The sequence below is a fragment of the Dipteris shenzhenensis genome, chromosome 27, assembly GCF_047967505.1.
Source record: "Dipteris shenzhenensis isolate YYH24624 ecotype China chromosome 27, Dip_SZ_1.0, whole genome shotgun sequence".
Lineage (NCBI taxonomy): Eukaryota > Viridiplantae > Streptophyta > Polypodiopsida > Gleicheniales > Dipteridaceae > Dipteris > Dipteris shenzhenensis.
Window position 1 is genome coordinate 19303405 of NC_141622.1, and position 15339 is coordinate 19318743.

General features: G+C 45.4%; 1 protein-coding gene across 3 annotated transcripts in view; it reads right to left on the reverse strand.

Annotated features, from left to right (window-relative positions):
* The window catches only part of LOC147883990 (dihydrolipoyllysine-residue acetyltransferase component 2 of pyruvate dehydrogenase complex, mitochondrial-like), an 88340-nt gene extending 73605 nt beyond the window's left edge, over positions 1-14735 (reverse strand). For 2 of the 3 annotated variants that reach the window (XM_087398123.1, XM_087398124.1), the window contains exon 1: positions 14430-14735. In XM_087398123.1, coding sequence (XP_087254249.1) covers positions 14430-14499 — 70 coding nt within the window. In that variant the 5' untranslated portion in view covers positions 14500-14735. The remainder of the gene's footprint in view (positions 1-14429) is intronic. The other variant, XM_087398122.1, reaches the window with a different exon arrangement.
* Positions 14736-15339: the final 604 nt, after the last annotated feature.

Sequence of the window (15339 nt, forward strand, 5' to 3'; positions counted from 1 at the left end):
GCAACTGGTTGACCCGCACACTGGCTGGCACATTTGTTCAGAAGGTACACTATGCAGCCAGGGGCTTTTTTGAGGTCATTATGGTAGATGAGATTCACAGGCAAATGCTTTTGGAACATTCGCCCCTCTTTTTTGGGCAGCAAATGGTGCACATTTTGCCATGGTCTCCCACAAGGGATTTTCAGGCTTTGATCTGACACCGATGTCCGGTCTGGGTTGAAGTTGTAGACTTCCCGCAATGCATGGCTTCACTCTTGCCTAAAATTGCAGCGACTTTAGGCAAAGTGGTTTGCCCACCACGACCTAATGGCAACTCAAATCGATTTTGCATTCTCTGGGATACTGATAATCCCACACCAGAGTCTTATTCAGTCACAGTGAACAATGTTGACATGGGAAGTGCTTTTTATAAATTGAAATGGGGATTATTTGCAGGGGCTTGCTTTGACTGTAAAAAATTTCGGCACATGGCTTCACAGTGTCCAATGAGTCAGCATAAAATGCCTCCTGCCACTTTGCCTGTTCAGATGCCCACTAAGGATGCTCCTGCCTCTATTGGGAATAAAAATAAAGGTAATAGACAGCTTTTTGTGAATCACGATAAAGGCAAAGCTCCAGTGGTTTCAAATGGGACTGCTTCTTCCCCTTCGCTTCCTGCTATTCAACCCTCAGCAAAAGGACCAAAACCTCCAATTGATGGATGGCAAAGTCCAAGAAAAGTTATTTCTGTTCGACGACCTCCACCCCCTCACACTTGGAATGGTGCATTTTCTAGTAGAAACTCTCCAGAGGTCAATTCAGGAATTGGGATCACATGGGCTGCAGTGACAACTACCAGAACCCTCTTCCTTGAAGAAGAGGTTGCTGCTTTGCTGTCTACTCCTCAGGCGGATGTTTCTTCTCAGGGAAGAGGCCCTGACCCTGAGGTAGAAATGCAAGGTTGATATCCTGAAGGTTGCTGCTGTACATAGCTGTTATTCTCGCATAAATATCTGTAAATATGACTGCAAACATCAAATGCTTTACACTTAATGTTCAGGGGATGTGTGACAGTAGGAAATGGAAATCTGTGTGGCTGTATATCAATAGATTTCAGCCTGATATAGTGGCATTACAAGAACACAATCAACATGTCTATGCAGGAAAGACAGGTCATTACTGTGGCTATGATATCTTCTATGCTGGGAAGCACTCTTTCTCAGGAGTAGTCTTTCTGATCAAGCATGAGCTTCAGCCAGCTATTGCTTTAAATGACAATCAAGGCAAATGGATTATTCTTCAATGCATCATTCAAGGTGAGGTGTTTGAATTTGCTTCCGTATATGCACCTCAATCTTCTCGGAATAGATCTGCAATTTGGGATGCCATGCAGCAAATAATGCTCCACAACAGGGTGACAATACATCAGGACATACTCATATGTTAACCCCTGAAAGGCATGCATGGTCTCAATTAATGATGCACCTTGATTTGGTTGATCTTTGGAAGGAATTGCAGCCTTTGTCACCAGGATACACTTTCCAACATAATGCCCTTTCCTCTTATCAGGCAAGTCTAGATCGCTGGTATAGTGTAGCTCCGCAACAAAATGATGATTTTACATGCAAAATGTGGATTGACTATGCCTTTGTGCATTCAGATCATGCACCTTTATGGTTGAGGTTATATGCCAGATGATAGACTGCCTCAAAGGCGACATCTGATTGTGAACAATAGCTATTTGCAGCATGTTGTTTTCAAGGCCATGGTTACTGAAGCATCTCACTCTCTGTCTTCTCAGAGCCACTTTGATATTGATAATGCATGGGATTCTTTTGTTTCTGAAATGCAAGTTGTAATTAGAGGTTATGGCAAGTCTTACATGAAGACTCTGAGGGAAACTGTTGCTCAGGCCAAATTGAATTGTCAAGACCTCACTGAACTCAATCATCTTCGTCCATTGTCCTTGCATGAGCAAACAACACTATGCCAAGCTAAACATTGTCTTCAACTCAATGATCACAGGAAACTGGCTAAATGGGAGACTAGAGCAAGACAAAGAGCTTTTACAGATAAAGGCTGCTCTTCCAAACAATTTTTTAAAAGCTTGCATCAGAAGAGATTAAAAACAAACATTTGCAGGGTGCTTCTGCCTAATGGTTCATGGACTACATCACGGTCACAGCTTGCTTTTGATTGTGTACATCATTTCTCTCAGCAGTTTGGTTCTGCAGATCCTCCCTCGCAGTAGGTTTTGTCTGCCAGAAATTTACTTTTACAGCATGTTTCTCCTATTATTTCCACTACTCAAGCTTTGGAATTGGAGGAACCTTTTACTGAGAGGGAATTGTCAGATGCAATCAAATCCTATGGTAGATGAAAATCTCCAGGATGGGATGGTCTTACAGTTGAGTTTTTTCTAGAATATTGGTCTCTTTTGAAGCATACATTGCTGCATATGGTGAACTCTACTTGGCAAAATCAGAAAATGCCAGACACATGGAAGCAAGGTCTTGTTAAACTCCTTCCAAAAAGCAAATTTGTGAATCTTTGGCTGATTGGAGACCTATCATGCTTATGCCAGTCATTTACAAATTTACTACCAAAATGATTGTTGATCGGTTGAAAGGCTATTTACATGATGGGTTTCATCCTACGCAATATGGTTTTGTTCCTCGTAGGCATATCACAGATAACATTGCTAATGCTTATGTTGGAATCGAATATGCCAAATATATGCAGCAAGATGTTTTGCTATTGCAAGTTGATATTGCCAAAGCTTTTGATACTGTTAAGTGGGACTTTATTTCATCAACTATGCAAGCCTTGGGATTTCGCCCAAAAATGCAGCAAGTTATCAATTGGCTATATCAAGATAGTAAAGCTGCCTGCATACTTTCAGGGGATATTTCTACAACCTGGACTCTTGGTTGTTCTGTTCGGCAAGGATGTCCCCCCAGTGCTTTACTTTTTGCCGTAGCCACTCATCAAATGCTTCAATATATGAACCACCTTTTGGACACTGGCATGTTGCACGGATTGGAAATTCCTGGCAGCCGTAGCATGATCGCTCAAGCATATGCTGATGATTCTTTCTTTACCCCAAAAATTACTCGGAGCGATCTCTCCATGATTATGCAGGCTCTTTCTACATATGGTTTGGCTGCTGGTCTTCGTGTCAATTTCCAAGAAATCAAAATTATTGCCATTGCATGCTAAAGACTGGCATAGTCTTTTGTGGCCTAGGGAAATTGTTCCTACTTCTCAATTGATTCGACATCTTGGCTATCCTCTAGGTTGGGGGCTTACTCGTTCTCAACAAACTGATTGGGTGCTTACAAAGTTAAGGGCAAAACTTGAATATTGGAAGCTTGCAACTTGGCCATTACATGTTCGTTTGCGAATAACGCAATCCATTTTGATAGCATACATACAATTCTATCTACCTCTCATCATGTTCACTAAGGCAGATCTGGTTTTCTTTATGTCTGCTATCATGGAGATTTTCTGGTGTTCAAAAAATGGCAAGAAAAGTCTCAGATTACTCTCTATGCATCGTCTCTGCTCTCCAAAGATGCACGGGGGTCTGAACATACTCAATATTCAAATGCATATACTTGCTCACAGGGGGAAAATGATGTTGCAGTTCATGCAAGGGGATCAGCCTTGGGCTTTCATGATCCGCTCTCTTTTGTTGCATATTGATACTTCTGCTTTTGGGCATTGGCAGCCTACACAGTGGGATTTCTTATTTGGCTCTATTCAAGGCAAGATCAGAGGCTGTCCTTTTGTCTCTCGTTTACTTCTTGATTGGAAGCATATTTTATCCCACTTGGAATGGAATGGCAGGGATTCTTTGTCGGGAAATTCCTTGAGGGCTGAGAATATTTATTGGTCCAAAGTATTCCACCCTTCTTTGGCTATACAAGAACCCAGGCGTTTTTATTTTCTATCTTTCAAAGGCATATATCCAAAGGAGGATGTACTTCAGGAAATGGCACTCTTTTATCTTTTTCTATGGCTGCTAGCAAATATGGTTTGGGAGCTCATTATCGTCCTTTATGGCATCAAATTTCAGAAATGCTTCAACCGTTCTTGCCGGTACCTCGGTTGGAACTTCAGAATAAGCTTGAGGATTGGACTCTACATTCTTCTTCCTCTTCAGCCCGTCCTTTGAAGCTCTCACATATCACAGTGCCTTCTCTGTATTAAGTGTTATTACTTCCACCTTGGATTTCTGACAAAGCAAATTCTGTTTGGCATATGGATCGCCCACTAAAGTGGTGGAGAAAGCGGCTGCGTCTCCTTTGGCATTATAAAGTCCCTCTTTGGCAACAGCTTTTCCTTTGGCGAGTCCTACTTGGCATTTTTCCATCTGGGCAGTTACTCGCGCATAGACATATTGCTCCAGCTGTTTGCCACAGATGTCTACATTCTGCTGAATCTGTGCTTCATATCTTCTGGTACTGTCCACACACTTGTGATTTCCTCGCTCTCATCCGACAGGGGCTTTGAGCGAGATTTCCTACTGTTACTTTTGGTAGTTCTTCTGGTTATTTGGTTTTCATCCAGCTAGACAGGGTTTTGATTTATTTTTTGTTTGGGTGCGCTACTAGGCACTGTGGACTCTATAGATGGACAGAAATCATAGTCTTTGGTGATCCTACTTTTCCATCTTTTGTTTTTTTCAAACGATATCTGCGGCAATCGTTCTATGATTGCATTCAGAGATCATGATGTATATATAGCTTATACTGAGATTTTCAGTTGAGTAGTAGTTACTCCACTTTGGAAGTAACTATGAATGTAATTATTTCACAGCAATAAAATATTTCTTCTCACCAAAAAAAAAAAGTGTGTGACAACCCTCAAGCAGTCCTTTTAAGATTGCTTGCATGCGGGCCAGTTGGATTATTCTCAGTACCTAGCATATATGCAAGTTTTCTAAAGATGTAACTGCTCTCCTTCTTGAAGACTCTGGATTTCACCCCCAAAAAACACACACACACTCACACACACACACACACACACACACACACATATGTACATTTTTATATATGCAAACATATAGATGCATATATATTATGTGTGTAACTTAATGATATACGTGCGTGTGTGCGTGCGCACGCGCACGCACTCTCTCTCTCTCTCTCTACTGCAAGGCCTCCGGGACTAGGATTAACTGGACCAAATCAGTCGATTTCCCTACAGCAATAGAGGAGATCCATGACTGGGGGGGCTGCCTTTGGTTTTCGGTGGGTTGTGTGTGGGCAAACAGTGAGATACCTTGATTGCCAGGTGGGCATGGAGATATTAGCACAGTAGCAGATTGCTCATAGGTACCAGAGAGTAGGCGGCGCAAGCTTCGCTATTGGAACTCGGCCAAACTCTCTCTAGCTGGCAGGGCCTTGGTAGCCACCAAGTCTCCCCACCACAACCTGGTACAAAGCCTCTTGTAGATGGTTTCACACGGATGCATGAGGCAGCTCAAGCGCTTGGTGCGCAACTTGTTATGGGCAAGATCAGATCACACGAGGAACACCAAAGCCATAGGTGCATGCAAACAGTGATCGTGCCACATCTCCGGGGCCCTCTAGGAACGCTAATTGTGCGAGGTCTCACCCCGGGTGCAAAGCCCTCGGGGAAGGACTCTCCCATGAGAACTCTTCACATGGTAGCAGCGACTGGCAAGAGGACTCAATCACGCCCTCGCTGCAAGGAGGAGTTCAAGCGTCAACCTCTTATTTGGTATCCAGAGGTGCGGGATCAAGATGGTCTCATGCTCTCACAGCGGACTCACTTAGGCTGGGCACCATGGGATAGTGGCCCACCTAGCTCTTTCGGGACTTGGAGGAGCCTCCCAATGGATGCAAAGGCACGACTCGGGGCTATCTCTCATCTCCAAGGAGCAGGCCCATGGATGAGGGAGATTAACGCAATTAACGCAGCCATTTCTGAGCAATGGTGGGCAGGACTCCATATATTGGTAGTCACTCGGTGGGCGAATCAATTCTCCAAGATAGGGATACCTTCGAAGATTGTATTTAGGCACAGCCATTGAGCCCATTTCTTCAAAGTGGGACCAGGAGGGCTCCTTCCGCCGGTGTATGAGGGAGCCTCGATTTGCTTCAGTGGCATGGCAGATGATCAAAGTAGGGCCGGTTGGACAAGGAGTGGCTAAACCGGCCTTCAATAACTAAAAGGACAGTGATCTTAAGGCATCTAATCCAAGTGCACCACTAGAATTCCCACTGGCAAGGCACACTCAAGCATCCACTTCTAATCTGACCCAACTGAGAGGCATTCACGCATCCAAACCACTGGCAAAAGAGAATGCAAGAAAGAGCTATAGAAACTCTTCCACCTCGGGCTGATCCTCATAAAGCAAGTCAGCAAGCACATCACCTTGGAAAGGCTTCAATAAACTCACATGAAAGGCATTGTGTATGATCCAAGTGGTAGGTAGCTTCAGCCTGTAAGCTACATCATTAATGCGTTCAAAAACCTGAAAAGGACCATAATACCTTATCTTCAGCTTTGTGTACACTTTGGTCTTGACTTTCACCTTCCTGAGTCGTGCTTTCTGAAAATGCAGCAGCACCCAATCGCCCTCTTTCAAGAGTAACTCTGAGCAATGCTTATCTGCTGCTCGTTTGTGCTTCTTTTGGCTTTTCTGGAGGGCTGTTTTGACCTTCTGGTCAGCAACATCCAAGCTCTCCACAGATCTGTCCGCTTCAAAAATCTGCTCTTTCGTATGAAGAATGGGAGTTACCTTCCGTTCTCCTGCCACAATTTCAAAGGGGGCTTTCCCTGTGGATGAATGTACAGTGTTGTTGTAAGCGAACTCAACAAGTGGCAAAAATTGCTCCCATTTCAATCGCTGATCCGAAACATAACACTTGAGAAGATCAAGGTTAGTGGAGTTGGCTCTTTGGACTGCCCATCAGATTCAGGATGAAAAGAGGATGAGAAATTCAGCGTGGTACCCATATTCTCAAAGATGCCTCTCCAGAAAAAGACTTGTCATCCGCGGGTCTCTGTCACTGACAATTGATTGAGGCATCCCGTGATGTTTAAGCACATGAGACATAAAGAGTCTTGCCATCTGGTGTGCTGTAATTTTCTTCCTTTCCGGAATAAAGTGGGCCTGCTTGCTGAATCTGCAAATAATGGTCCATATCTCATCATGTCCTGATGGTGTACGAGGAAGATCAAAGATAAAATCCATGGCAATGCTCTGCCAGGGTCGATCAGGAATAGGTCGAGGCTGCAGCAGTCCAGCCGGCTTCTGCATGTCATATTTCACTTTCTGGCAGGTGATGCATGTCCTTCTGCAAGTAATGGTCCATATCTCATCATGTCCCAATGGTGTACGAGGAAGATCAAAGATAAAATCCATGGCAATGCTCTGCCAGGGTCCATCGGGAATAGGTCGAGGCTGCAGCAGTCCAGCCGGCTTCTACCTGTCATATTTCACCTTCTGGCAGGTGATGCATGTCCTGATATATGCCTCGACATCCTTCCTCAATGACGGCCAAAAGAATAAGTGCTCCACAGCTTTGATGGTGGCATCAATGCCTCTATGTCCTGCATAGGGTGGAGCATCACTCTTTGTCAACACTTTGGGCCTCAACTGTTTCGTGACACACAATTTGCCATGCATCATTAGAAAACCTTCTTTGAGAGCATAATGCTCATGCCTCTATCCATCGACCAACTGATCATAAATCCTTGCAAAATCAGCATCATTGGCATATTGATCCTTCATGGCATCAAGCTCATCATGATAGGCAATGGTCACTGCCAAAACTTGTGGCTTAACAGACACTGCATCTAGAGTGGGCTTTCATGAGAGTGCATCTCCAACAACATTCTTCTTTCCAGGCACATGCACAATCTGAAAATGAAACATAGAAAGAAAATTTGCCCACCTCATATGCTTCTCAGACAACTTTCTCTAAGTGAGAAAGTACCGCAATGATTGATGATCGGTCTGAACATAAAAATCAGCACCCCAGAGATAATGCTTCCAAGTCGAAAGAGCATGTATGATAGCCAACATCTCTTTCTCATAGATGCCAAAATTCATTTCAGCGTTCTGAAGCACTCTACTCTCGTATGCCACGACTCTACCATCCTGCATAAGTACCCCTACTACGCTGTTCCCACATGCATCTGCTTGGACAGCGAACAGTTTTCAAAGATCTGGCAAAATAATTACAGGATCTAAGCAGAGTTTTTCCTTCAGTAGAACGAAAGCTGCAATTTCTTTAGGGCCCCATCTGAAAGTGACCCCTTTCTTCTATAAGGCATGTAAAGGAGATGCAATCTCTGCAAAATACCAAATGAATCTCTTGTAGTACGAGCACAAGCCCAGAAAGCTGCGTACTTCATGGATGTTCTTCAGGTGAGGCCAATTCCTGATGGCCTCTACCTTGGCTGGGTCCATCCTAACTCCATTCTTGGAAACAATGTGCCAGAGAAAATGGATCTCATGCATGAAAAAATCACTTTTCTTGCCATTGACAAGCAGATTATGCTTTCGTAGCTCCGCAAGAACAATTGGCAGGTGCTTCTTATGTTCAGCCTCACCTGAGAGAACATGATGATGTCATCGAAGAAAGTGCCAACAAAGGCTCGGTGTTCTCTAAAAATCCTGTCCATCATTTTGTTGAAGGTGGCAGGTGCATTGGTTAACCCAAATGGCATAAACTCGTACAGACCAAATGTAGTACGAAATGCTGTTTTGTGGACATCCTCTGGCTGAATTCTGATCTGGTGATAACCACTCTTCAAATCAATGCGGCTGAACATTCCAGACCCCTGTAACCTATCCAAAATATCATCTATCCTGGGTATAGGGAATCTGTTCTTAATGGTAATTTTATTGAGGGCTCTATAGTCAATGCACATCCGCCAAGATCCATCCTTCTTCTGGACCAAGAGCACGGGTGAACAGTAGGGTGAAGAGCTAGGCTGAATCAGCCCCTTCTCTAGCAGGTCCTTGACCTGGTTCATAATTTCCTTTTGCTGGGCTGCACTGACCTTGTAAGGAGGTCGATAGGAGGGCTGCTACCACGGATTATATCTATCGTGTGGTCTTCTGGCCTTTCAAGGGACAACTCCTGTGGAAGTGAGTCAGAAAAATAGTCCCTAAACTAAAAAAGAAAATCTGTCCGTTGTTTTTCCAGCTTAGAAAAATGAGACTCTTCTTATACTGACTTCTTTTCAGATGCAAACACTAAGTACGCTGAAAGATGCTTTTTCATTACGTTGCCAATGGCGGGATGGATTCTCCCTTCAATTTAGCATCAAGAACGTGGGTTTTGCCACGGTGAGTGGTTGTCACTGACACGAGGGTGGACTCCATGGAGTGCCCTGTGGTCTCATGTTTAGATGGATGCTGTACTTCAGAAGGGGACAGTACAAGATTACACAGGCTATTGGTATGTGCTTCAATGACGTGCATGGTTTGCTTTCAGAGCAAGCACACAAGCAATACGACGATCTAGTATGTACTTGATGTTCTTAATTTGAGCCTTTATAGCATGATGTGGAGAGAATCTACTCTTCATCTGTCTCAGGTAATGCGAGATTGGAAGGAATTGGCCTTCTTTGAAGGCAAAAGGGGAAGTGTGGGTGCTTCTTCGAATCTCGGACACAGATTGCTGGAAGGTGATTGCTGGAAGGTGATGGACAAGGTGTACTGAAGCCAGAACAGTACCTGCTTGAGAGCTCAGTGAGAGAGAGTTCGTGGTCCAGGTTATCTAGAGATATTCTTTTGTTGTGGACCTTGCCAAAGGAAGGACGGGTTCAGACAGACCCTCAAAGCATGGGCCTGGAAGACTCCAGGTTGTTCACACATTATGAGGGGGAGAACTGGAAGATCGTGGCGTCTGGATTGCTCGAGTTCAATGGTGGGAACGTGACTGAAGGTGGTGGTGCCAAGAGGTGCTACCAAAGATGGACCTGTGTACCAGGATGGTGTGCGGAAGCAGAATCAAACCTGGTGGAGCAAGAACCACTAGATGAAAAGCCAAGAAATTCGAAGTGTTCCAAAGGACTACGACCCAGGAGTTACTAGAACATCGTCATCGACGAGTTGGCACTGGGCCGAGATGTGTCGGTGAGAGGGGGTGTTGGAAAGGTCACCTCCCCATCTGTAAGCCCCCAGATGAGGAGAGCATGGGGGAGGGAGACCTAGGGCATGTGCCCAAAGGGAAAAGCCTGAAGAGGGGGGTTGCCACATGGGCAACACCTCACAGCAAAGAAAAGGAGGCTAAAGGCCATGTGGGCAGCACAACAGCCTGGCAGAGGAGCAGCAAGGTAGGCATGTACGGGCGCCTTCAGAGAGCAGCAAATGGGGCTGGCAGAGGAACACAGGTAGCAGCATGAGCAGGGCCAATAGGCGCCTGCATGGGGGACCTGGAGCAGCAGCACATGGGCCTGCAAGAGGCGCAGGAACGGGTAAAGGCAGCAGCCCAAAAGGGCCTGCCAAAGGCCCTTTTATAGGGCTGGTTGGACCAGCCAACCTAGTCGGTCTTTTACAAACCAGGTCGGCCAGTCTGGTCGGCCAGAGTTGGCCAAGCTGGTCGCTTCTATTACAGGCGGGGGCTATAAAAGGAGGGCCTCCAGGCCCTCATTCACCATTCTCTCAAGCAGCCTTCACACAAGCAGCAGGAGCAGTCTTTTACCCATCTTGGAGCCTATACTTTGGAGGACCAAGAGACCTAGAGAAGCTGCAGACGGAGCTTGAAGGGTTCCACCTAGGCTGATCTATAGGCAGCAAGATGGAGAGGATCATTCTGGACAGAAAGTCTACAGACGCTCGAGGTGGAGCACGCAGGCTTGAGTCTAGAGATATCTGGCACATAGTAGAAGTACCTTGTGGTTAGATCAGAGTCACTTTTGTGGGAAGATGGTGACTATCCCGACAATGGAACCACTGAAACCAGCCTTCAATAACTAAAAGAGCAGTGATCTTCTTCTACTCAGTCATTAGCTTCATAAATAGCCACAATGCAAGCTTCATTCACTTCAAACACTTAGCACAACTTAGAAACAAACTTCAACAACAACAAAGGTGAGGCTAGAATGCCCCTACTCAAAGAAAATAGTACACAATGCACCCATTGGCCCAAATGCATTGGCACCCCTTACACCAATGCATCTAATCCAGGGGCACCAATAGAATTCCCACTGGCAAGGCATACTCAGGCATCACTTCTGATCTGACCCGATTGAGAGGCATTCAGGCATCCAAACCACTGGCAAACTAAGCTCAATCAGCCTCAAGGCTATCACATGCATCCACAATGTCCTTGGGCCTACCACATGAACACCCTTGCCTCTAAGTGTTTGCTAGAACCTGTAGGAGTCCTAAAAGGACTGCAAACAAAACACATGCATTGCAAAAAGTTGCAAAGCAAGAATGAACAAAGAAAAACAGAACTTGGAACCAATTCCCGCTATCTATGGCAAAGGGGCGAGCTCCTTCCTCGCACCTATCCTCTGTCCAAGCTCCCCGCAGGGTGCAAGAGGCTTCCAAGAGGCTTCCAATTATTAGTAGATGAGAGAAATGACGGAAGAGAGCGGAGAGAATGCAAGAAAGAGCTGTAGAGATCAACAGGTAACCAAATCTGCCCCAAAGCCTTGACCCTAGGATCTGATGCCTCGATCTCCGTGCTCCCACAGTCCATACAACAGCTCGGGAGGGCTGCACCTTGTTCTGTACAGTCCATACGATTGTACGGACAGCAGTAAATGCCCGACTTCCTGCCTCGAGATCCGTGCCAGCTTTTGTACATCATCTCAAGATGCGTGCTTGCAACCAAGCTGCCTCAAGAAACGTGCCAAAGGGAGGGGAGCAACCAGAACAGCAGCACACGAGCAGTAGTAGCAAAAATGCAATGAAAAACACACAGAGAGCTTCTGCTTGACGTCCAGCACCTCTGGGAGGGTGAGGAGAGAGGTGAAAGGTGGGGAAGGGCATGCATACACATGCATGACAAATGGCACCTCCTTCTTGCCATTTGCCCCTTCATTAAAGTCCTAACCCCCATACCAAGGACAGTGTTGGTTATCCTTGGGCCTAAGTTCTAACCTTTAGACCCCTCTTTTAAGGCCTTTGCCTTGCCCCTAGGACCTAGTGGTGCCCCTAGACTTTGCCCCTAGGAACTTCTAGGAAGCATGTACTTACTCTAGCCAGTCCCTCACGGCCGAACCATTACTACACTTAACCATGGTTAACCTTGGATTAAGTGTGGGTTGAGTTACAAAGATACTTTACATCACTTTTCATGTCCCCGTGACAGTGGTCCCTCAACCCTTCATTCATTTTGGAATAGAATGCACCTCGGTGGCGCCTTTGGCTTTGGGATGGCCGTCCCCTTTGTGAGGTCCAATGGGATCCAAGAGAGTGTTTTTGGCCGTCCAGAGTAGGCCACTTAGGCGGACGGAACAGGTGGTCTTTTTCTCTTACACAACACGTATAGGCACACATCTTCAACAAGAGGCAATGGCATGGACTCCTTCGAGAGTGAGACACTGGGCTGAGTAGCAAGTGCCCAGGAGGTCCAATCTAGATTTTGGAGCACGGCTATGGTCCAATCGGCAATCATCTCTGGATGGTTGCCATTAGGTGTCTACCTATCGGCCCATGGTTCGGGCAAATGCGCATGGATGGACAATGTTATCACTGCATTGACGAGTCGATCTCTCATAGGTTATGGAGCTATCCTTGAGCACGAAGGATATGGTTGGGATTTCTCTGGATTGTGACTTGGGTACAAAGGATTCAAAGGGATTCACTTGGGGCATGGTGGCCTAGTTGACAAAGGGAATCATGCCTTCCTGATCAATGAGGCCTCCTCAGCTTACAGGATACATGGACAGAGCATCCTCAGGTATGAGCTACACGAGGCAACCCACCTGTTCGGCATCATCCCCTCCCCTCTCCAGAGAACAGTGTCTAGGAGATAGTGGCCAACATCGCAATGTGGAACATCTGGGCTGCGTGATGTAGCCTCGTGATGCGCAAGCACTATGTTCCACCCGCGGCCACTCTACACTGTGGGCCACATGGGAGTGCAAGACACCGAGACATAGAGCATTTTTGCAAGGATTGGCCTACAAGCATATTCTATAATTTCACACCATGAGGGATGCGTTGGTTGTATAGTCCTCCACCCTAGTTAGTAGCCCCTGTTTCAAAGTTTCCCTAGGCAGCTAAGGTTCTCTAGAAACAGGCTGATTCCTTTTCAGCCACTTTTCTTTACTATGTTTCCCAACCTTAGATTGCTGAATTGTATGGTTGTTTTTTCAAGCATTAATAGAAGTTCTTTTCTCTGGGAAAAAAAAGTTGCTGACATCTCCAAAATATCGCTTTCCCTCAACAAGTTTAAACGTTTTCAATATCAAGCAACAACTTCAGAGGGATAAGTGATGGTGAAGTTGTACCTTATATACAACAAGCGTAAGTACTGCATCATAAGCTCATAGTTTGACTTTCTTCTTTATCATCTTTATTGCCATAATAAGAAAGTTTTTCATTTTTGAAATATTTTATAAAGCAATATCTACTTATCCAATGTAATTAAGAGGGGATGATGAAGCATGTAGATTACACTTTAGAGTGGGAAAGTCTTATGAGTCCCACGTGGACTAGACTATGTGGACTAAAGGGAGTAATCATTATCCACTCATATGTAGATATACCCCATTTGCCTTCATTTGCAGTCTAGTGTACAGTTAGCCTATCATGGTTATGAGCTCCTCTCTCTCATCTTCCATTTCAATAGTTCCAAGCACAACAACTCCAAAGCAATGGCAAAATTTCGTAAGTGCCAACCGACAATGAAATTCTTTCACCACAACATATCCACAAATGTTCATCAGTCACTAATTTGGTTGAGACAACATGAACGTATAAATCGACAGTGCCATACCATCGTTGCATTTACTCAATGTCTCCAAAAAGGCATTCATCACTTCAGGAGTCCTACACATCGTAGTGTGTCCATTTTTGGCGTTGCAAGGCTTCCCATGATCCCTCTAAACGAATTTCTTACTTGGATAGAACAATACGGACATCCGTGGTGTTCAGAGACTTAGCCCACCTTGCTTTATGGAGACGTTTTCATTGAAAAGAAAAGACTATGGTATAAGCTTCCCCACTAATCTGATGGTAACTTTAAGATCAAATTGTGGCGTAAAATCTTAAATAAGCTATGTGTTTCCAAAGAAGGAACGTCACAATTGATTCGATTTCTAGCCCGTCGGTTAGATGCGATTCAGAGAGTTCCGGTAGTGTATACTGGACGTTTTCAGACATGCAGTAATTCGGATAATTTTTGGATCTCCACGTTCGGCATTTACTTGAGCGCAACATAAAGAAAACTCATGTTAGACGATGCGGAGAAGAGAGCTACAAGGCTACACGTGCGACTTACTTGCGAGGGGAAATGCGGAGGTATGGGATCGGAGGGCACGGGCAGCAGAGGCAGCGAATCTGGATCTCATAGCGGGCAAGCTTATACTGCGAGGATCAAAAGAGCAAAATGCAAGAGGCTATGGCCATGAAAGTTCTCCTCTGCTGGTGGTTCTGAAGAAGAAGCGTTGAGTACTTTGTGGTGCTACTGCTGCTGCCACTGCTGATCCTTCTCTACGATCTTCTCCTCAACGATCTACACCTCTCCCTGCGATCTTTCGAAACATACAAAAGGAAGGCTTCCTTTTTTCTTGGCGTCATTGCTTTGAAGAAAACACTAAGAACCTCGTTTTCCACGTGGCATCTGCGCACATATTGCCTCATGCCTGTTCCCATGGAGGACGAAATAGAATTGGAGGATGCCCACCAGATTTGGTTGCTCACACCAGTCAGTCGGTGCTCATCAGACTGCTCATTTATGTCACCAACCTGTGATTGGTGTTCCTGTTGGAGGAGATTGGACTGGGCCAATCATTTAGCGGTTGGAGGAGCTGGCCATTGAGTTGGCCTTCGTCTGCCGCACGCCAAAATCTTTTGTGGGCTCGTCCCTCCTGTTGGGCCAACTAGGACGACAACATCACCCTTTTGGAGGATGGCCACCGGATAGTGTGAACCCAACCTCATGTCATGGTCTCGGCACGCCTGTTGACCGTCTAATCATCAATCTTTCCTATAACTGGATTAGCATCCGCACGTGCGGGTTGTCTGCATCAATCAAGTTGCTCGCCATCAACCTAAAAGATTCGGTCTTGGGTCGATGTCAACAATCATTTTCAACCATCCCCAAGCCCTTGACGCACAAGAAATGTCCACAGTCACATTTTTGGCTCACATCACTCCTCATTTTCTTATGCAACAAAATGCTCCCGCGG